This window comes from Pomacea canaliculata, linkage group LG4 (genome assembly GCF_003073045.1).
Source record: "Pomacea canaliculata isolate SZHN2017 linkage group LG4, ASM307304v1, whole genome shotgun sequence".
Lineage (NCBI taxonomy): Eukaryota > Metazoa > Mollusca > Gastropoda > Architaenioglossa > Ampullariidae > Pomacea > Pomacea canaliculata.
The window spans coordinates 28,873,790-28,897,646 of record NC_037593.1 but is presented as its reverse complement, the minus strand read 5'-3'; the positions used below and the strand labels follow the sequence as shown (position 1 = coordinate 28,897,646).

Sequence of the window (23,857 nt, the reverse complement as noted above, 5' to 3'; positions counted from 1 at the left end):
CCGTATTACGTCATCGCAAAAGCATTATATCCAGGGGAAGATCACTGTCAGTATACTTTGTATACTCTTCATGTAGACCCGATATGAATTTATATTAGTAAAAATATTAGTAGCTGCACTAGTAGACCCGATATGAATTTATATTAGTAAAAATATTAGTAGCTGCAGTGGTGTAAATGGAAGAAACAAACTGTACTTTTTTTTAAAGATGGAATAGCCTTGTTATTGGTCAGATTCCTTGGGATAATTAATAATTTAATATAAAACAAACAGTAGTTATGTCTCCTGGAAGCGTTGCAAGCAGGGGCTATCCAGTACGGGTAGTACTTTTATGGAAAATCACATTCACTCATCATACAGTGGACGTGTTACGCAAGTCGCCCGATAATGAATTGTTCATCAATGTAAGAATTTAAAAATATAAAATTTAGAATGTCTTTGATACAAATGCCATATAAAAATTCATCAAGTGGCACTTTATCGGGAGAATAATTAACAACAGAGTCTTTAAAAGAATTGTATAAAATTGTTTTAGACTTTCGATACAATCACAGCTACCATTTTAATAAAACCTGTTAACTATAATTTAATTACGACTAGATCGAGCCAGTTGTGTACGTTGCCGTCTTGCGGCCCGAAAACTGTTTAAAAGTTGTCATTGACTCGTTTTATTCTTTACTGCAGTAACTATTCTCCGGGGAAGAGGCAAGTCTAGACTTTTTACGGGAATGATGAACAATGAGGTTTATACCAGATTAACTATTACAATTTAAACAAAGCGATCAAAACCTCCCCTGTAAAAACTGAGCAGCATTTAGGAGGGAGGTTGTTGTCCTTCAGGGTTATGACCTTTATTTGCATATCACGTGATACCAAACGTCGAACAACTCAATAGAAACGTATTGGTGTGGAAGCAGGGGGAATGTCTTTTAAGAAAAGATGTTTGGTTTTTTTCCCAAGCTTTTTTAAGATAATGGAAACGTGCAGTGAAACTTTAAACCGTCCATGAGAAACAGTGGAGACTGCCACCATCGGATTTTTTTTTTTCCATGGCACCTCGCTTCAAGTATGGGCGTCCTTTACTTCCTTCGATCTGCTCTTCGGTTTGCTTTTAGTCATCTAAACGTGTTCGCTTCTGGGAAGTGTCTTTAAACACTTTGTTCCCCTATTGTCTGTTTAACTAGTCACAGATACCAGCACCTAAACAATAACAAGCGATTTTGGTCTCTGCCGTTGGATTCTATAAATAGCACAGCTCCATTTCGCGAGATAGTGCGTGATTTCAATTTATGCGCCCCATCACAAATATCTTGGCGGTTTTCTGTACTACGAAATCATGACGGAACACGAAGGCGAATTCAAAGCTAAATTTCTGTCTTTTCTATATTCCAAATCCAGTAAAGTAAGTAATAGCTTTACAATAACTAATGCAAAACGCCAGCGTATCATCCGCTGTTTGAAGGATCCTCACTCGGAGCCATCCAGCAAGTTCCGATTCTGGGTTCGACAGAAAAAGTTCAGACTCATTCAGTCTGAAGACGGCGAAGGTGATATAGTAGGCGTGCCCGCAGATGAGAAGATTGGCGAGGAGGTTTGTATCGATATTGAAAATTATTTTCATATTTGACAAACTGCATACATTGCATGGCATAAGGTTGAGTATCCAGCACGTACAGCTACTGCAAAGCGCATGTTGTTGTCAGCCATATTTGATTTGAATAATTCTCAAATGGATATTCGGACTGGAAAAACATTCCAAAACGTCTCTAGTTAAAAGTTGCAATTCTAAGTTTTGTTGCATTCGGATCTTGCTCAAAGTAACTATGACAGAGCATTTCAGACATAAAGAGAGTTTACTATATGATCTGATTTAGTCTATGTCCAGAATAAGAAATCAGCAGTGCAGCATTACGGAATTAATTCTGTTAGCCATTATCTTTATGACGTTCTTGGTTTATTATTCTCAGCTTAACCCAGAGACAAACATCTGTGTAGAAAACTCAACGTCTTTGTGTATTTGTGGGTCTCTATAAATATATATAAAGAGAGAGGTTTTGTGTGTGGTGGTGGTGGAGGGGGGATTGCATTGCATTGTAAAGAGTTTATTTTAAACGTTTTCATATATATTTTAAAGCTTTATTCTATTATCCCTGATCTTTAGTTTATTCTCCTTTATGTTTATGAGGTTCTTGGTTTATTGTTCTCAGCTTAACGGAGAGACAAACGTCTCTGTAGAAAACTGTGTATTTGTGGGTCTCTCTCTATAATATAGCGAATTTTGTGTGTATGGTGGTGGAGGTGGGGGTTGCATTGTAAAGAGTTTATTTTAAATGTTTTCATATATATTAAAGCGCTATTTTATTATCCCTTCAGGGTTCGCAGGCTTACATAGAAAATTTTTGCTGTTAGGCCTTACAAGTCCTTATATTTACCATGCGGTCCTTACAATTCCTAGTGTCTTTACATTTTCTCTGTGACCCTTACAAGTCCTTATATCGATAAAATATTACCACAGATTTCTTCTTCATTCCTCTTATAAATCCACAGATTTATTTTTGGAGTCGACTTTGTCTCAAAATACAGACAATTTTTTGCCTCACTGCTATTTTAATCACATGACTGCCAAGTCTGGTTTGCGATGAGAACTTACATTTCATGAGATTTTAGTCTTTACAGATGACCATATTTTCTTGTCTTCTTGACGATTACAAAAATGCAGGGGAAGTGTTTTTTTTTCAGGAGAACTGGCTAAAGGAAGAAAAATATAAAGACTGGTTGATAAAAGACTCGATAAACACACTCCTCTTTCAAAAGGTCTTTAGAAACTTATCTCTTTCTTGAACAAGAGCCTTGATCTTCTAGTACTGTGCTTAGCTCTATTTCTCTCTCTTCCCCTGTTGACTGTGTGAGAGAGAGACATGAACTGACTTTTGTATTACACCAAAGAATGCCTTTCAGGTCTTGCAATTATTATTATTTAGATTTCTAGAAAACTTGGAACATTAACATTAATGGTGTATGTTATCAGTGCGCTAAAGAGACTTTTTACTTCTGACAGTTTGACATGCACTGCTATTTATATATTTACAGACATTGTACAAGCGTGCAGCTGTAATTGAAGAATTCTGGGACTTGATCAACACTGCTCACGTAGAAAATGGTCACATTGGCCTGTCACAGACATATGCTGCAGTAAGGACACCTTTCCACTAATTTTATAAATTTCTAGTAATTTTATTTCTGAAAAGAAATTAAGCATTTTAAATTAACAATTGTATTCAGTATCTACTGTATTTTGTTTTATTTGTGTATTTGGTTGTGCTAATCAGCAGCATGTTCAAAATAGTTGTTTTACATATTTTCACATTCTTAGCACATTCCTATCTTATTCTAGGATGCATAATCATTGATCAAAATTTATTCAAATAATATCTGCCAGTGATTGGCACATTCATAAAATTAGGATGATGGCAGAATTCAGTCTTTCTGACCTAAGTGAAAGTCTTTGTCTGCTTTAGACGTTAATATAATGGTCTTTACGCTTGTTGTGCTCACAGATTCGTCGGGTGTATGCTTTACTGCCACGATGTCTTGTGGCAAAGTATATCCAGCTGTGCCCCATCTGTCGACGCACTGCACGACAGAGTTACATTGGCCGCAACAGAGCACCGCCTGCAGTATTGCCATCAACAAAGCTTGTGGATGGTGGCAGCATTAATGTGAGTGGATATATAGATATCTTTCCACTTTCATTCAATGAGAAGTCAATAAAGCTTGTGTTGATGATAAGTCCATATGAACCTTTAAGAACTTTGTAAATGATAGCTTATTTTTCATTGTGACAGGCTATTGAAGTTGATGTTTAGGGTTATAGTCAGAGATAAACCTATTCACAAGTGAAAATGTTTCAAAGGATTTTGAATAACTTGTTTTCTTTGTTTTCCAGCGATCAGAATTGAATCAAACAATAACTGTTGTGACCACAACGTCACCGACACAGTTTGATGCATTGGGTACAACAGAAATTATTGCAGATGGCACTCTTCAGGCTTCAGCTGTAAGTGCAATTTTCCCAGCTAGTGTTTTGCTGTTGGTTTTTTTTCCCATCTAGTTCTGTCTTTTACTTTTGTTCTATTGTTGTAGAAGTAATGATAATATTTTAATTTTGTGTTATTTTATGTTCTTATGTGCTATCCTTGAGTGTTTTGTATATTGTATGCAAAATTTTCAAGAAGAAGCACATATGACAAAAAATCTTTGGGGGTTGCAGATTCAGAGTATCATTGCCCAAGAAGGGCTTTCTAATTCTGATGTCATCGCTGAAATTACTTTGAACCAGACAGAGGATGGGCAGACAGTGGCTGTTGTATCTGAAGCCCCTTCTCAGGTGCATTTGGATGGTCACCACAGTGCTCACAGTGTAAGTCAATTAAGAAGTGCACGACATCTTTCCATAAAATAAAAGCTGACTTTCCTGATGTAGACAAATGGTTTTTAATCAAGTTCATTGTAACTGGTAGAATTAGAAAACCACCTATTAACAGCTATATTTTCTGAAAAAAGTGTGTCATAATAGTACAGAAAGATTACAAAATTATTCTGCTAAGCTTCAGAGAAAAATCTCAGAGTAATGCAGATTATAAAAGTAATTGTTTTTAAAATTGTGACATTTTCAACCATTCGTTTACTTAGACAAAAATGATTCTGTTTTGTGAATTTTAATATCCACAGCATTGAGTAAGAGAGCAAAGCTAGATAAAATTAGTACAATATTAAGATTCCTAGCAATGCTAATGGAGAACTGGTTAAACTGACATTGAGATCCATTCTTGACTGCAAATATTCATTCAGTGACATTGAGATTCATGCTCGACTCAGTGTAGGTATGCAGAAAGAATTCTCTATAATGCTGAACTTAAATTTTTCATGGTGAGCGTTATCATACTTTGATATTTGTGCTTTGAAGGAGATGGAAACTCAGACCCATGTAGTCACCATGGAAGGTGATGGAACAGCAGTCACTGCTTCTCCACAAGGCAATCCTGTTGTCATTTTCAACTGTCATATTTGCAACAAACAGTTTGAGAAGAAACTTACATACCAGCGCCACTTAAGAACTCACAGTGAACACAATCCCACAATGGTGAGAATTTTATTTGGCTTTTCGGTTTCATGATTAATATTCTCTTATTTTGGGAAGTGGGGGTGGGTAAGGGTGGCAGTTGTCATGAGGATTAAATCACATAGAATCTTTAGGCTGGAAATGAGACAAAACACACACTTGTAGTTTTCTTAAATCAATTCGATATATTATGGTTTTCATTAGTGTTTTTGTTAGTAATACATGTACATGTTTATTGAAATACTTTTTTTGGGGGGGAAGGGGGTTCTTTGATCACTTAAAATAATCAAGGATAGGTCAGCAGCAAAACTGTTGCTATGTCAAATTCTATTTAAGCTTTAGTTTTTGCAAGATGTGTGCTCTTTGAGCTGAGTCAGTATCATCAAGCTGGGCATTTTAAATGCTTTTGCCCTTTTCCCTTTCCTTTCTTCAGATCTAGCTGTCTTCCTTAAGCTAGCAAATACCCAATTGTGTCTATTGTTCAAAATAACATAGCAGGAATGATGTGAAGCGAATATGTGGGTTTAATACAGAGAACATATTTCTGAAGAATGTTGAAAGAGTGGGGCATGTTTGTGCTAGTGACTTGGGGCCTTGCTTTCAAAATAATTAGATTTTGGGATTTTGTTGCAGCCTGTTGTCCTAACACCACCACCCCCAAAGCGAATCAAGCTTGAGCGCAGAACACGATCTGTGGGACAGCGGCATGCGGTGATCCTTGATGTAGACATGGGAGTGGATGCTGGGCAGGCCCTCATGCTGGCAGCCTGCCGACCTGACGTGGACGTGATGGCTGTCACTTGTGTCAGTGGCATTGTCACCATCGAGCATGCCTGTAACAATGCTTTGCGAGTTTTAAAGGCCTGTAATCGGGAAGACGTGAGTGCTTCTTTAAGTACATGTCTCATTTGTGAGGATGATTCAGTGTTTCTTTCTCAGTCTCATGTTACTTGTCTTTCAGAGATATTAGCGTTACAGCAGCATAAGGGGAATGAGGACTGTGATCTCATTTTGTGAGCATCAGTGATCAAAATGCCTTAAGGTGGTAAGTGAATCTGGATGGTCAAACTGATTGCAGAATAAAAGGATTTAGTTCATGACTGTGATATTAGTGCTTCAGAAGTAAGTGTGACACTGGGATAGACTGTTTCCCACAGGAGAGAAGAAACTTCAGATGCTGTGGACAAAGCAAGGCTTTATTGTGGTTAGTCAACAGTGTTTACTAAAGGGGTCAGAGTGCAGTTGTCATAGTATTTAAAATATTTGTTTCTTGTCCATGAAGATTCCAGTTTTCCGTGGAGCAGAAAAGCCTCTAGTAGGGGAGGCTACTCAGACAACAGAAAACCTTGTTGGAGTTGCATGGGACAGCAGTGTTGATACTCGACAGATTGAGCCTGAGCATGCTGTTTCAGCTCTTATCCGCTTCGTCAATGACAATCCAGGTGAGGGGATACAAATCTTGTTTTGATGTTTGCAGATGAACTTGCTACATAAGCTGTCTGTTTTAACCTGAAGAGAATGTATTTGCCAACTTATGAGCTGGGGTAGAGCTGCACTGTTTTGGCATAAAAGATTTTGTTATGAGGAAACAAAAACTTCTAAAAATGTTTTCTTAACATGTTTTGGTACGATGTTTTGGTCACTTTTCCCTATCCCAAACTTCCTTTTAATTCTGATACATTTTCATGGTTAATTAAGCTTTGCATGATGCTCAAAATCCTTTACAAGTAATCATTTCTGTGAGTGGTGTAATTTTTTTTTATATCATAGGGCCATGTTTTTGTGAGGGAGCCACCACAATTAACCTGGTGAATAGGCGTTGTTTCAGCTTCGTAACTTTAGCTGCTGGCACACATTTCACACTTATTTATTATTCAGAGCATTTTTTCCCATGTATAAAAAGGTTTCCAATGAGCACAAAAAGTTTTAATTTTTTGGTTAATTAAAAAGTGTAGGAAGATTTATACTGTTCATATCTAACTGGATGTTTTCTCTGGGTTATGTAAATCTGCAGTGAAATCAAATGCTGATACACAGCCTCACATGAATACACATGGCCAATTTTCCAAACTGTTTTTATGCTCTAAGTGTGAGGTTATAGGGGAAAATCTTTAAATTGTCCAATAAAATGTTAACCCTTTTGTACTTTGAAGTATTGGAACAGACTTTTTCACAGAAACAGCTGAAGTAATGCTGGTTGCCCAGGCTTTTGGCAATGTTTATGATCTAATTGCCTGAAAGCCAGCTTTTTCAGCATTCCATTTACTTTTGTTAACATGATGAATCTTGCCACTGTAATTTACAAGCAGTTGCTTTACATTTATTGCTATATTTTTTTTTATCAGGACAGATCACCCTTGTCTGCCTTGGTCCATTGACAAATTTAGCGTTGGCACTGAGACTGGACCCACAAGTAGGGAAGAAGCTTAAGAATGTTTATATTCTGGGTGGCAACATTGAAGGTGAGAGCACAATTGGTGAACATTATGTAACTCTTGATACCAAATATTAAATGATATTTAATTCTTAAATCTAGCATGCTGCAAATGAACAAAAAATGTTTCAATATTGATATTGTTTTATGTGTGGTTTGACCAGGTCGTGGTTCCAGCACTCCTTGTGCAGAACAGAATTTCCACTTTGATCCCGAGTCAGCCCATATTGTTTTACAAGAGACCAGCAACATCACACTTCTGCCGTATGAAGTCTGCTCACGACATGTCCTCGCAGGGGTCTGTATGATTCAGTTCTGCTATTGATGCCCATTTGTAAAGTACTTTTGCACCCTTTTGTTTCCAAAGACTTTAAGAAGTGCCTGATCATATGGTATTTGCATAGCTGCCGTAGTGTTGTTCCACTTTGTGTGTTCTGAATATGTGTAAAACGTAGAACTTCATTTCATGTCTGTAGGATTTTACAGAGTAAAATACTGTTTATCGAGCATATTTATATAAATTGAGTTTGTGTGTAAAACTTAGTGCTTTAATTATGTTTATTGCACACAGCATTTTATTTTCTAAATGTTTTGGTGAATTTCATTCACTTTTGCCTGCAGGACTTTTTCTACAGTTGGGTGCACCTGGGCACAGTCAAGTCGGAGTTCGTCAGAACATCAAGTGATGAGAACTGGCTCCAGCTGCACAATAAGAATGGCTATGCACCAGGCTGTGCTTATGCAATGGCTGTGGCCATCGACAGAAGCATCGCTACCGACCAGGAACTGGTTTTTGCTAGAGTAGAGCTTGGTGGAACACTGGCAAGAGGGATGATGGTAGTTGACTGGGGCTTGGTATGGGGTAAAGCTAATATCCAAATTGTGCGTTCCCTGGACATGGGAAAGATTCAAGGAATGCTTGCTGCCATGGTACAGGATGAAGCCATCTTAGAGCAATACTAAGTGTCAGAAGTCATGTTTGTAACCTTACTCAGCAACTAGGGATTACATCTGTATATTGAAGTTTATGGCTGGCATGAGAGATTAGCAGATGGTGAGTGCACCATGTTAAATATTTGCTTGTCTGCATATTTTTGATTTTGGTACAAATTATGTTAAGGAGCTACATATAATGAAGATGATACTGAAATTTGGATTAAATGAAATCTTAAAATGTTAGTTGTATTCATTAAAGCTATGATTTCATCCTCCAACTTTCATCAGATTTGCAGAAAATTGTGCTCATCGCAATTCCTGTAGCATTAAAATGGATATGGCTGTTAGATTTAATAAATTCTATGTTATCTACTTCAAAAATCGTTCATGCCATGTAGAAAGATTTCAAAGACTGCTGTCAGCAGAGCTTGTTCCCACGACTGCTATTGTGAATAAAAGGAAATGTGTGCAAATGTGAAACATGCTTGCATGTCGTTGTATAATAGAGAGATTGCCTGAAATTTCTGTAGTTATAAAACCATACATGAAGATAAATTTCAAACAGGTGGACATGCTTCAGAGAAACTAAATACATTTGCAGTGAACATCTTTTTGATGCCATAATTATAGTACAGGTTTCTTCAATTCTCTACAGCTCACTTGAACAGGTCGAGTTGAAAAACCACATTTACTTATAATCTATTTTATAATTAAACACTTTTATTGGGTGCCATTCTCAACAAAGTTTGGGGGCACATTGCATACATAATTTAGACATACAACATGCATGTGCAACACAGGAAATTACTGTGAGAATATGGAAATGCAAAAATTGTAAAAGTAGGTTTTTTTTTTAATGTAGTCCTCTTACAGGTAATTTGCCTTTAGCTGCAGATGTGTCTTTAATGTACCAATATTTGTAGCATAAACAGGATCAATAGAGTAATGACGATATACCAGGAAGAAACTGGATAAACAAAAGGGCTTTAGTCGACATAAATCATTTACCTTTGACTATATCAACAAGATGAGAATTTGAGTTATGTCCCTTTTTTACGCTTCGCCCCCATGGATCTTGGATACATTATCGCCTTTCTCCTACATTTATCATCAGAAATAGAAATCTGTGCTGAGTGAAATGTAACAAATGCTTTTTTTCAAATTAATGTAATATCAATTTTTCTTTCATAGGTATATTTGAACACCCACATAATGTTAAAATACAGAAATACTTAGCAGCATGATTTGAGTCAATTACACCAAGTTAAACAGTCCAAAGCTGTACATGCATATATATATATACGTAAAAATTCAGTGTGAAGTTAACAAGAATACTAATTCTTATAAAATACAAAACAGCTATGCACCCATTATTTTCTGAAAAAATTATAACTGCTCATGTTGCTGACATTTTGTAACATAGATGCTGTAGCAAATGACAGCTCAAGAAAATAAAATTAGTAATTGTAAACAAGGCTTTGTGACAGTGGAAGGGAAAAGTTGACAGATTTGTGTACTGGCGTAGGTGTGTGCACACTAGTTGGTTCAATGCAGCATACTTCCCAGTTGATAATAGATTAATATAATGCCCCCACAATCACTAGAGCCTTAAAGTGCTTAGCAAAAACAAATAATAATGAAAGTTGGTCTTGTTGCATGCCCTTTTATCATAGCCACTCATGTTAAGAAGGTGAATGCCATCAGCACAGATTCGATTTGTAGCCTTACACTTGCATGGATTCTTCAACAAGCTGATAAAAGTGCTCTGCTTCCGAATGTAATGGTATGGTCACCTCATTGTCAAAGGCAAGGCAAGGCTGGTGAGAATCATTCACCAGGCAAATAAAATTATTGATACAACACAGCTGCCACTTTCTGACTTGTACCTTCATGCAGTCAGAAAGATGGCACAAACATCACCTCAGACCAAACACACCCTCTCCATCCCAAATCTCAGCTGTTGCCCTCAGGCAGGTGCTACGAAGTGCCACGTGCACCAAAAACTGCCTACCAGCACCCACCACCACCATCCTAAATAAAAGGCACAAGGACTCATAGGGGCGCCATACCACCTGGCATCCTCCTTAGAAGGTTTGCATGCATGTGTGAGGTGTAGATGTGCATGTGTGTTGAATGTCTTGTATGGGTATGTCTGCCCATTATGTTGTATATATATATATGTGCCCATTATGGTGTGTGTGTATATATATATATGTGCTCATATTATGTTTGTATATGTGGTTGGGTTTGTGAGTGTAGCGGGCACGATTTTTGAGAGTTGGTGTGTGGGAGGTTCACTTCCTTTCTTTATCACGTTGTACGACCCAAACACAAGTTCGTCAACCCGAATTCTTTATTGGGATGAGGTGAAGGGGAAAAGTGAAGGGTAAGGGGTAAAGTTAAAGTATGTTGCCCTGAAATCAGAACAAGAAAGTCCCATTACACAAAATCTCTCTAAGCAACTTCCCTCACATACATTATATCTCCACATGGCATTTCCTAAGCATATGCAAAAATCTTTCTACAGCAAATTCCCTCAACATATATCCCTCATGGCATTCCCCAACAATATACAAAAAGTCTTTCTACAGCAAATTCCCCCACATACATTATATTCCTCATGGCATTGCCTAACATATGCAAAAATCTTACTACAGCAAATTCCCATCACATGCATTATATTCCTTACGGCATTGCCCAACATATGCAAGAATCGTTCTACAGCAAATTCCTAACATACATTATATTCCTCATGGCATTTCCTAACAATATACACAAATCTTACTACAGCAAATTCCATTGCACACACCTCCTTTCTCCCTCAAACAAGTTTAACATCAGAAATCTCCATGATATCATTCATTACACGGGATTTTTGCTACACGTGAGAAACACGTGGAGAACACGTGGTACCCTCTCTGTACCTAAACCCATAACCCTACGTATTTTCAAACTCAGGCACACAAAACTACATCCATCCTTCACAATATGGTCCTAGATATTTAACCACCATATTCCCTAGCTAGTATCCCTATCAATCAGCGTCGCCATAGCCTCAAACGCTAAGATGGGAGCAGTTCCTCCCCTCAAACGAAATCATAAGACATCCTACTAAATACTAAATCCAACCTCCACAAAAACTGTAACATTCTTTAGGCCAAAAGCCTTGGCAAACGAAATACAAGGTTATTTCAATGAAATACAAGTTATTTTAACAACCTGATTAGGACAACCTTCCACTTCGACCCCCTCTCCTCGACACTCAACAAAAGGAAGTCTCAGCTCGACCGAAGTTATTTATACCGGTCAACTCTCGTCAAACTCCCGTTACCGCGAGAGTCGACATAAAAAATATAGCTCTATTTTACTTTTATAAATGTGTAAATACAACATTTTCTCTAAATGTCATGGGTGTTACAGTCACCCCCCCTAAATAAAATGGGCGCTATTTCCCTAGAAATGTGACCATTTCACATCGCAACCCTAACAAATAAATTCGCACCCTCTACCTTCACACATCTGTTTCGACTATTGCTGGACTAGACCACTTATCCAACACCTCCAGTATTTCGTGTATAGCCCAGTTTAAGCAATGTACCACTTTCGAGGTTTCTCTGATCCCAACCTAAAAGATTTTTTCATCTTCTGTCGGACATCGTTCAACCTTCATTTCCGCTGGCACATCGGTGCATCAAGTTCAATCCTGTCCACCGGCCTCCTATTCCTCTGGAAACGCCTAGGCAGGTTTTCAGGGCAATAAATGTCTGGAGCTGCTTCCCCCTTGCTCGCACATAGGGTCTGGCTGACCCTCCGCGTTAGAATGTTCCTGGGACAATGGAGGCGCCTCAGGCCTCAGTGTCGGAGTGGGTGTAGGCCCTATTTCCACGCCTACCACTCGCGCTTCATCGTCCCAATCTCCTGAGCCATCTTCCTCTTCTGACTGCTTTTTCTCACGTCTCCGGGTTTTCTTCCCTGCTGACCGTTTTCCTGGTCGGCGTGTTGATATCTAACGCCCCCACAGGCAATAGGTAATTCCTGTGCAGCGTCCTCTTGTCGTGTTCCCCTCTTTCGTCCTCGACGGTGTACACTGGTAAACCCGGTGACTTTGCAACCACAACATATACTGTCTCTTCCCATTTGTCCTCGAATTTTCGAACCGATTCGATGCCTAGACGCCTTACTAATACACGATCTCCCACCTCTAACTCGGCAGCATGGGCTGACTTGTCGTAACGAACCTTGTTACGGAAACCCATCTTCTCCATGTTGGTGACAGCTTTATGGTAGGCGTTAGAAAGTTCTTCCTTGAAGCTCTGTATTATTTCCTAGTACTTCCTTTCTGCCTTCGATTTAGCTCTTTCCAAAAGCTATATCCACTGTAACCGTGGGTGACGGCCAAAGAAAAGATAGTATGGGCTGTACCCGTACTCTGATGAATACAACAATTGTAGGCATGAACTACTGCTGGTAGCTTCTCTTCCAACTTGCCTTCCTATCATCTTCCAGACTACGTAGCATATCAGAAGGGTTCTATTCCACCTTTCTACTGGATTCGAACATGGATGGTAGGGCTGTTCTGATCTTTCTATGCCTGCAATCTGGCAAAGCTCCTTTATGAGTTGTGACTCAAAGTCACGCCTTGATCTGACAGTATGTCTTGGGAATCCATACACCATGAAGAAATTCTTCCATAGAGTCCTGGCTACTGTCTTAGCTGTTTTGGTCCTCTGTGCAAAATGCCGCTGCAAACTTTGTAAAGTGATCCATCACTACCAGTATGTTCTGCTTTGGTTGTTGACCTCAATCGTCAAGTAGTCTATGGACAACAGCTCAAGAGGAAACGTGGTTATGATGTTTTCCATCGGTGCTTTCTGGGCACTGCTCCTCTTCTGATACACCTGGGACACTTTTTAATCTTGCTTTCCAAGTCTTTCGCCATATACGGCCAGAAAAATCTCATGCGAAGCTGGCTTATTCGCGTGTCGAAATGCGTATGAAATAAATCTTCATGGACCCTTCTAATGCTTGTCTCCGGTGCGAAAATGGTACTACTAACTGCCATCTAATATCACCTCTTCTTCCACTTTACGGTAAAGAACGCCATTTCTCATTTGCAACCGTCTTTGTTCACGAGCAAACACCTTTAGCTCGAGATTACCTGGGTCTGAGCAATGTGGTCAACTGCGTTCTGTCTCCATGCTGCGAATAACAACAGCCAGATTTCTATCTGCTAACTGGAATTTCCTCCACTGATCTCTGTGAGATGGCTCAGTGCTTGCCTCCAACTTTTTGGGTCCAAAACGTCGTCGGGAATCAAGAATGGGTCCATGACCATCTGTTCTACAACAGGGACGAACTCATCTTCTGTGACATCAACAGCAGGCCGTGACTTACTGCCCCGGGTTCTTTGACTGGAGGCACGAGCTTCACAACTCTGTGGAATACTCACCTTGTGCATCTTCAAAATTGCTCTCACTGAATGGGAGTCTACTACTGTCCCGTCTGACTGTTTATCAAACTCTCTAGCCTTCTCTACTAAAAATGCTATTTCCTCTCTTGTTCTTTTGTAGTTCTCGTCTTCTTCTGCTGGCCTTGAGTCTTCTAGACAATGCATCAGCGTCGATGTGTCCACTGCCTTTCTTGTACCGCAGCTGAAAATCGAATCTGGACAAAGACGCTAACCAACGATGGCTCGTTGCATCCAACTTAAGCATTTTCCAGAATGTAACAGAGAGATTGTTGTCCGTGACAACTGTAACACTAGACCCCAGGAGTATCACAAAACTTATCACTCATCGCCCACTTCAGGGCAAGGAATTCTCGCTTATGAGCCGGGTAGTTCTGCTCAGAACGTTTAGACCCTACTAGCGTAAGCGATAACCTCATCTCCCCGTCAAATTCTTGGTATAAGACTGCTCCGATTCCGGTGCCACTGCATCGCAATGCAAAAAGAAGGCCTAGTCTTATCAGCTAACCCTAAGACTAAGTCACTGGTAAGGGCATCCTTGATCTTCTGGAAGGCTTGATCTTGTTCTACCCCCCACAGCCCTGTTAATCCGAGGAGAGTCTTAGCGGGACATTTCCCTGCGATTTCGATTTACCTTTCGTCTTGCCGGACATAACCCACCGTAAATCGTTCAGAGGTTTCACTAGCTGTGAGAAGTCAGGGATGAATCTGCGGTAAAAACCCGCAAAACCGACGAAACTCTTCACTTCCTTCACTGTCGTGGGTTTCGGCCACGAAGTGACAGCAGATATTTTATCCGGGTCAGGCGGATACACCCTTCAGATATAACGTATCCCAGATGTCTAATCTCCGTCGCACCAAATGTACATTTAGCGGATCTAATTTTAGGTTGTACTTCCGCAGCCTTTGCAAGACGCGGAGTGTCCTCTCTTCTAACTCATGTAATGTCTGAGCGTGAACTAGGATATCATCTAGGAAGACAATGAGCTCTACCAGGTTCATGTCCCGAAATACGGTCTCCATAATACGTTGGAAGCAGGCTGGCGCATTACAAAGTCCCTGTGGAAGCCTGTCCCACTCAAACAGTCCAAATGGCGTTATAAACGCCGAGAACTTTCTAGCTTCCTCGGACATTGGAATCTGGTAATAGCTTTACATAGGTCCATACTGGAAAAATATCTTGCCTGACTTAGGGTAAGGAAAAGGTCTTCTACCTTCGGGATGCTGTAACTGTCCCGCACAGTGCGACTGTTCAGCTTGCGATAGTCGACACACATACGCAGGGCCCCTGATTTCTTCCTGACCAAAACAATAGGACTGGCAAAGGAGGATGTCGAGGCCTGATAATCTCGCATCTAGCAACCCTTGGATGTGCCGTTTGCAGTCCTGGAAGTCTTGGAGTGATAGCGGCCTAGCGCGCTCCGAATTTCAGGCCCTGGTGGACTTCCATATTAAACTCTGTGCCCGTGTTTGCCCGGCCAATGTCAAACTCGTCCTGCACAAAAAGATCTTTATATTCCTGAAGTTTTTGTTCAAATTGTTCCCTCCAATCGTCGGGTACGTTCTGTCCAAACTGAAAGGATATTTTACTATTTTTTGTCAGAGTTTGACCTTGGACCTCAGGGCTCGCACGGTCACTTACCACATCGGCATGTAATTCCTGTAACAATTGGTAGACATCATATTCGGCCTCGATACGCATAATATTTGCAATCACAGACCCCCCTTCAGATTCACGTCCCTGCCAGAATATTACATAACAGGACGTCGATATTGGACGAATCTGCTACCACTACCTTGTGGTTATTACACCTAAACCTTCTGGAAGGGGTTTGTGAACGGGCTCTTGGACTAAGACTGCAAAACCTGACCGTGGTACTGTTCCCCTGGAAGTTCCTTGTACCATGACCTGGGAATGTGCTGGAAGAATGACATCACTCCCTTTAAGCCGTACCGCCCCTAGGTACCCTTCTGTGTCATTCCCTGACACAGCTAGCTGAACATTAGCGCGACTTCGGAGGGGATCTGCTGAAAAATGGCCTCAGGTTTCCCTTCCCCGCTAACTGCTTAAAAAGGTTTTCCCGATAATGATAGTACTTTAGAGAAATACTCTGTGTCCTTACTTACTAGTGCAACAACATGTACAATATCACTGCTCCTGCTACTGTCGCTGGTAAGCAACAGCTAACCTTGATGGCACCTATGTAAGGTACCACCTGGTCACCCGCTCCCCTCACTGACAGTTTAAAAACCCAAAATCTCCTCTACATTCAATAGGGGAATGTGAGAGAGATTGTCTCGATAGAACTGTTCTGCCACGGTCGTAATCTGAGACCCACTGTCTAGCAAGGCACGTGTAACAAAACCACAAACAGTAACGTCACATTCAAAAGAGGGTCCCAACACAGCATCTAAATACTGGAACGAGTCTCGTTCTGCATGAACATTCTGGAGCTCCCTTGTCCTCAAGGTAGGTGTCGCTGGTGCAGTCACTGTCCGCTCCCTGACAGTGACTGGTTGCCTTTTAAATGTTGCGGAGTACTCGCCCGACACTCTCTCGCCAGATGTCCTTGAACTCCACACCTGTACACGGTCCCCTCCCGTGCTGACGCATGGAGGTGGCAGTCCAGCTGGGCGATCACGGGGTGCATCCTCTCCGAAGAAGTCGGTGTGTTGACTGAGCTGATGGGGCGGTGCTGGTGTAGTGTTGCCCACCTCTTAACTTTTGGCTACCAGCGTTGCTAGCTGCTCGACGTCACAGTCAAAATTCTTCCCTTTTTCGCACCCTCTGAAGTCGGCGTGTTGCTGCTATGTGCTTGTGCTGCACCTTTTGGGTGCTCTGGGGGCGTTGTTCTCCCTTTCCCTTACCTGGCACAGTACTTCTGCCAGCTCGGGCTCTGCCTGGCCAGGGGCTCCAAAGTTAGTGCGCAGCTCCAGCGCTAGTAAGGGCTGGCTGTCTTTGAGCTGAGCTAGGAGGGATGGTACACTTTCCGGCGTATCTCTCTTCCTCAAACTTTCCGCTCCTCGCCAACCTGTCCCATAGGCGCAGCAGGAATCCTGCTGTTCCTTCTTCTTTGTGGGGCTTCATGCTGAGGAAATCAACGAGTACGTCCTCCCCACTCTCTCGCACCTCATACATTTTCCTCAAGGTGGCAACTATCTCTCTGCTATTCGGACAGTTCTTCACTTGCTGTAGGGCCACACCTCTCAGACTGGCCCTCAGTCTCTTTACCCTGATGTCCTCCCCGTCTGTGCTCTCCTCCTGGTAGGCAAGAGCTCTCTCCCTCCACTCTGCGAACTTTACTTCTTGACCCCCTGTTGGCGGAAGTCCCGTGAATATACCCAGCCGGGGTGGCGGGGAGCTCACGTTAACATTAACTGCTGCTGGTTGGCTCATGGTCGTCATTGCTCTCACCAAGTCTCTCTGCAGCTGCAGCAGCTCGCTCATTACGGCCGAGGTACTTGGGTCTTGGCCTGGTCCTTCGGCGACTTGATCTTCTCCGTCCATCACGAAGTGTTAGGAAGTCTCTCTCCCGTGGCACTCTCAAATCATGCCCCACATTGGGCGCCAAACTGTAGCGGGCACGATTTTTGAGAGTTGGTGTGTGGGAGGTTCACTTCCTTCTTTTATCACGTGTACGACCAAACACAAGTTCGTCAACCCGAATTCTTTATTGGGATGAGGTGAAGGGGAAAAGTGAAGGGTAAGGGGTAAAGTTAAAGTATGTTGCCCTGAAATCAGAACAAGAAAGTCCCATTACACAAAATCTCTCTAAGCAACTTCCCTCACATACATTATACTCCACATGGCATTTCCTAAGCATATGCAAAAATCTTTCTACAGCAAATTCCTCACATACATTATATCCCTCATGGCATTCCCCAACAATATACACAAAGTCTTTCTACAGCAAATTCCCCACATACATTATATTCCTCATGGCATTGCCTAAACATATGCAAAATCTTACTACAGCAAATTCCATCACATGCATTATATTCCTTACGGCATTGCCCAAACATATGCAAGAATCGTTCTACAGCAAATTCCCTAACATACATTATATCCTCATGGCATTTCCTAACATATACACAAATCTTACTACAGCAAATTCCATTGCACACACCTCCTTTCTCCCTCAAACAAGTTTAACATCAGAAATCTCCATGATATCATCATTACACGGATTTTGCTACACGTGGAGAACACGTGGAGAACACGTGGTACCCTCTCTGTACCTAAACCCATAACCTACGTATTTTCAAAACTCAAGGCACACAAAAACTACATCCATCCTTTCACAATATGGTCCTAGATATTTAACCACCATATTCCCTAGCTAGTATCCCCTTATTCAATCAGCGGTCGCCATAGCCTCAAACGCTAAGATGGGAGCAGTCCTCCCCCTCAAACGAAATCATAAGACATCCTACTAAATACTAAATCCAACCTCCACAAAAAACTGTAACATTCTTTAGGCCAAAGCCTTGGCAAACGAAATACAAGGTTATTTCAATGAAATACAAGGTTATTTTAACCAACCTGATTTAGGACAAACTTCCACTTCGACCCCTCGTCTCGACACTCAACAGAAAGGAAGTCTCAGCTCGACCGGAAGTTATTTATACCGGGATCAAACTCTCGTCAAACTCCGTACCGCGAGAGTTCGACATAAAAAAATATAGCTCTATTTTACTTTTATAAATGTGTAAATACACATGACATTTTCTCTAAATGTCATGGGTGTTACATGAGCAAAAGAAAAATTCTGTCTTGGACTTCCTCGGACAGACAATAAAGTTTGATTTGAAAGAAGAGCTCACACCTAGTAACAAAAAAGATTGCATTTTTAAAACCTGGTTAATGTGGGTATTTGATCGGGAATGATAGCAATGGTAAGGTATTTGTAGGGTTGCCTAAATACAAATCCAGGCGTTGCTCTTTTAGATCAAATAAACCTGTGGCGGCTGTGTCACACAAGTCTTGCTGCCTGATGCTCCGAAAAATAGGAGTATCTTGGTTTTTTGTGTCTCCAAGTGCTTGTAACACGTCTTGCTTTGTCAAAAATGGTGACATTTCAGCTGCACGAGCCAGCCTTGCCAGAGGTGACTTAAGTCTTGAAGACAGTTTTGAGTTGGGAAGGTGCTGGAAGCTGTTGGCTTGAAAATAATACCCTTTTTTCTCTGAGCTATTTGGAATGCCTTCCGGAACTGGGTGTATATGTACTGTATTATTATTTACACCAGGCTGCACTTCAGCTGACCACATAGTGTCTTGATTTTTCACGTCTGCAATGTTGACACTGAAGCCAAGATTTCCTGTGAATAAGAAACCACAGGGCATGGATGGTGAATTTGGTATTTTTTCAGTCTCAACATTATGACTTTAACTAGGGGAAACAACAAAGCAACATGTTTATGTAGTGTCTAGAGGGAGGTGTAAGCATATGATACAGGTAACCTGCAGCTGAACCTGCACAGAGTAAAATAATTCACAAATTAGTTACAGTACAGTCACAAATCATTATCTTGCCAACAATTTTCTCACTCACACTGCCTCTTGCCAAACTTTGTGATAAAATAAATCACCCTCACCATCAAAGTTTGATCATATACCCTCTTGCCTAACATCCGTATTGGATGGATGGAGATTTGTTTAAAAATTAGAAAAATTTTAACATTTATGTTTCCTACACTTTTTGTATGACATGTTTCCGAAGTAGTTCTCAAAAAGAAACATGAAAACAACATTAGATTTGCTGTTTACTTTTTAATCCTTTCTGCACACCTACCATCAAGTACAAATAAATGTTAACAAAGGCCGATGCATACAGACCTACATTACTGTATGTCACAAGCATCGCAAGCATTTGTTAAATAATTTTTTAACTTGCTCTAAACTTTGATTCTTGTAGAGTTGGTCAACTATACTTTTATATATTGAAATAGTTTTCACAAGAGGCCTGCTATATGCTTAATACCTATATTGAAAACTTGTATATTTGTCTCCCCAAATTTTTCCAGTTCAAAGCTTTGCTTTTTTTTTATTACTGGCAAACAAATGAAGCAATCATCTGGCCACCTTATCTTTGTAGCGCTCTCAGCCTTTCTTCTTCATAATCATGAAGCCCATGAGCCCCATTTTGGAAAGGCATAAGAGTCATGCATTAAGGTCCATGTGATGCTGAATGTTATGGTTATGCCTCTAAAACATTCTGAGACTATTTTTCGTTGCTATACAGGGAAGCCAAATAACTGGCACTTATGAAAGAGCTAACAACATAAGAAATGTCGAACACATGGTCAAAGAATGATTTTCTACGCAATTATTTTCAACAAATGAGAACTTACAAAAAAATGCAAAACAAAAATTGAAAACAAAAGGAACATAAATTTATCTGTGCTAGTAATAAACAAGCATTCAAAAATTCAGGCTTATGTCCTTACCTCCTCCTCGGTTCTTGTTCTCCAGGAGGTGGTGACACTCCTCTATGGAAGATGCACTAAGTAAACTGCGCATGATGAAGAGATGTGGTGTGCCTAGAGGGGCAATGTCAACATACTGATAGTTGATACCAAACACCAAACCATGGCCATTGAAACTGAAGGCCACGCCGGGAAGCAATCCTGGATAACAGTATGCAGTAAATTCGTCTGTGCTGCCCATAGAAGCACCTTCACTTTTGTCTGAAAATATTTAAATATTTATAATAATTGCTTGATTAGAAAAAGTTTTTGCTCATAATTTCTTTTTATAACATTTATAATTCTTCTCTCACTGCTGTAAGAAGAACATTTTACACTTCACGCCGACCCTGTTCTGACCACGAGCATGCATAATGTTTCTGTATTTGCCTTGTGTATGAGTAGGTGTGTCTGTTGTAGAAGTGAGCATATCTGGCGTGAGTAAATATGAGTGAAAGGTTGTCAGTGATTCCATTTACGTAGATCGGTCTATCAATTCTGTAAAGCCCTCTGAGCAAATCATTTGAAAAAGTGCAATAGAAATGTTCACTGTTATTATAATATTAAAAATACAAAGACTAAACTGTTTACAAAGCAATACATAAAAGCATCATCTTAAAAGATGAAAATATAAAATGAAGAGCTTAGAAAGGTATTTTCTTGATGACAAACATGCTTAATTTTCTATGTCTGAGTGTTAATTTCAACTGGCTGAAAGTTTAAAACTGTTCTCGCAATGATCGAAGGGCATCAGTACTTAAAGAAGTTGCATTATGTAAAATGTTTATAGCACAAGCCACTGTGCATGTGAGCTATAAATATATTTTTTATTCCTATCAGTTACAAGAGAGGAAAAGAGTTCAAAGGCAAAATTACATTAAAAATTGTTTTGCAACTTAATTCTGCTGGTCTGAAATGTCAAAAAGCTTTGGTAAATTAATCCTTTTTCTGTTGTCTTCTCACTGCTATTTCTCTAATTTTGCCATTTTGGTTCTTCTGCTTGGTTCTTGTCATGCACGACCTGCACATTTCAAGCTACTCTGATATCAGAACGTTCCTACTGAAGCCACTGATTGTTTGATCTCTTTATGTGAGAGAATGTTTTTTCAAAAAATATTAACTGGCTGATCTCTTTGTGTGCAATTTTTTCTGTTATTTGTACTGGCTCATCTTCATTCACTACGCACCCTTTAGATGTGATTATCTTCCTTATTATACAGCTTCTTCAATGTACTCTATATTGAGTCCATCTCACTGCACTTTGATTTTATTGATCAAATACTTATACATTTAAACAGGGTCTGAATGAAATCAAAGATGGTTAAAACAAAGAAACAAACGGGTGACAACTGGGGCCAGACTACCTTCTTTATTTTCACTGATATTTTGTTTGCAAGGGAAGATAGGTGGAAAATCTGGATCATAAATCTGAGCAGACACCATGTAGGCATAACGGTGAAGGACTTCGCTGCCATCTTCATTGTGACCCATGACCTTGATTCCTGGTTGGTTCAGCAGAATGGTGCTGCAATGGTCTAAAATGTGATGCACAGGCTCTGCCTTCACACTGTGCAGTGACAGAGATTGAGCAATATCTGGGCGCACGTAAGTAGATGCAATGTCATATGCAATGTTGTGAAGGAACATTTTTTCATAGGATACTCCGGCACCTGCGGCCAGGCCACGAATTTCAGCAATATACTGAGGAAAGTTGTCTTCTCCTGCAACCAAAGCATAAGCATTAAATGTTTTCCACTTGCAAGACACATTGACATATGACAACTGATAAACAGCAACAGTTTGCATCTTTCCATTTACTTGAATTGATTATATAGAATTATCTGAGCTGTTTGTAAGCATTGAAAAACTTAGGCAAACATGAAAGAATTCTAAAAACAATATGTAAAGAATCTGAAAGTTGTTGGTACTTTATATTGAGTTATCTGCTTAAGGCCATGTTGTAGCACAGTAGAAAGCCTAGTAAATAGATGATGCATTACAGAGAGAACATCTGCCAGAGATCTGTGCCCACTGGACTATCTTCTAGCTGTTAGAGCAATGGATCAGATAGTTGTTTCGCCAGACAGCCATAATAGCGGACCACTTTGCTTTCCAACACAGTCTATGTGAATAAATATTTTAAACTCTAAGGTGAAGTCAAACAAAAACAAATCAATTCTCAAAATTGAATTAAAGTGAATTAAAGATTAAAAAACAAATAAAACTATAATAGTTATCTTCCATGAAAAATAAATTTCACCTTTTTTGCGGAGGATATCACATAATTGGCGACCATCAGGTGAGTCATAAAAGGTTTGTACTATTTTGGCAGATTCTACATCACCACACATATACAGACGAATATGTTCAGCGAAGGTACTTCCAGTCACATATCCTACATCAAAATGGTTCCCTTTCACATGCAGAACTGGTAATCTTTGAAGCCGTTTCTGCTTTTGAGCATCCATTTACTGATCTGAATTCAACAAACAAATTGTATGGATGGAGACTTCACCATAAAATTGGAAACACATGCATGTACTCTGTATATCATTAATGTGTATATTATGCTATGTTTTTTGTGAGTTTACTTCATGAAAACAGCCTCCGGTTGGAGATATTACCTACTGGTATAGTGTGTGAAAAAGAGTGCCACTTCATGTACATGTAAAAATTGAAAAAGTAAGGCAAACTCTAATGTATTCCTTATGACCAAATAAGAATAATGGAGCAATTTTATCCTGCTGGTGATGCTGCGTTGACCAATAATAAAAAAAGAGATGACAATAAAAACACTGGCTATTTAATATAAATTAAAGCGAATTTATTATACCATAGGTTAATTAGCGCGATTGGCCACGATCGTGCTCATATAAGATAAGATAAGATAAGATTAAATAATACTTTATTGATCCCTAGAGCGGCCAATTCAGTTGCAGCTCATTATATATATAAACAGGCCGTGCTTAGGGCAGGGGACGAGCATCTGCCGTAGGGCCCCCGCTTCTTGATTATATGTAACTAGGCATATGGAAGTTAGTCAGCCGGGCGTTGAGGCCCCGCACATGCCCTTTGCCCGCCCCGGGGCTAAGAACGCCTGTATATTAAACCCACAGCAGTCGTGTCTGCAGTCATTTCTACCAGACTTCGATAAAGACCTTATATGACCAATATATAACTGAATTTTCTTGGAATTATTGGTTATCAAGTGGAAAGTAGACAATTTTCATTACTTTTATTGCGAAGTTCAAGTTTTCTCCTTTCCAGAAAATTATAGGTTTCGTGGTCTAATAACCTGAGAGCAGCTAAGTAAAAAAACAAGCATCACCGACTAATGCCACTGTTTTTAGTACGCAATTATTTTTTATGCAGTGCTAAGAAGGTTAAAGAATACACAGGTAATGAAGTGATAATCCTTGAGCAAAGCAGGAGG

At 40.0% G+C, this 23,857-nt stretch overlaps 2 protein-coding genes across 4 annotated transcripts; one reads left to right on the top strand and one right to left on the bottom strand.

Moving 5' to 3' along the window:
* Positions 1-922: 922 nt before the first annotated feature.
* Positions 923-8,972, top strand: LOC112562441. Of its 2 annotated transcripts, none has more exons than XM_025235719.1 (11): positions 923-1,591; positions 3,091-3,192; positions 3,558-3,719; positions 3,947-4,057; positions 4,271-4,420; positions 4,967-5,143; positions 5,756-6,001; positions 6,405-6,564; positions 7,468-7,584; positions 7,721-7,854; positions 8,178-8,972. In XM_025235719.1, exons 1-11 carry the CDS (start codon positions 1,337-1,339, stop codon positions 8,517-8,519), a joined length of 1,956 nt encoding a protein of 651 aa, XP_025091504.1. In that variant the 5' UTR covers positions 923-1,336; the 3' UTR covers positions 8,520-8,972. The 2 variants fall into 2 exon arrangements, with proteins under 2 accessions (XP_025091504.1, XP_025091505.1); XM_025235720.1 differs by lacking the exon at positions 923-1,591 and adding an exon at positions 1,833-2,814.
* A 1,713-nt stretch (positions 8,973-10,685) lies between these two features.
* Positions 10,686-23,803, bottom strand: LOC112562442. Of its 2 annotated transcripts, XM_025235722.1 has the most exons (6): positions 23,658-23,803; positions 22,685-22,900; positions 21,789-22,145; positions 20,407-20,646; positions 18,716-19,278; positions 10,698-10,746 (listed from the first exon to the last, which is right to left on the bottom strand). In XM_025235722.1, the coding sequence occupies exons 2-5, from the start codon at positions 22,890-22,892 to the stop codon at positions 18,821-18,823; spliced, it is 1,263 nt and encodes a 420-aa protein (XP_025091507.1). In that variant the 5' UTR covers positions 22,893-22,900; positions 23,658-23,803; the 3' UTR covers positions 10,698-10,746; positions 18,716-18,820. The 2 variants fall into 2 exon arrangements, with proteins under 2 accessions (XP_025091506.1, XP_025091507.1); XM_025235721.1 differs by lacking the exon at positions 23,658-23,803 and having other exon boundaries at positions 10,686-10,742; positions 18,712-19,278; positions 22,685-23,330.
* Between the last annotated feature and the right edge of the window lie 54 nt (positions 23,804-23,857).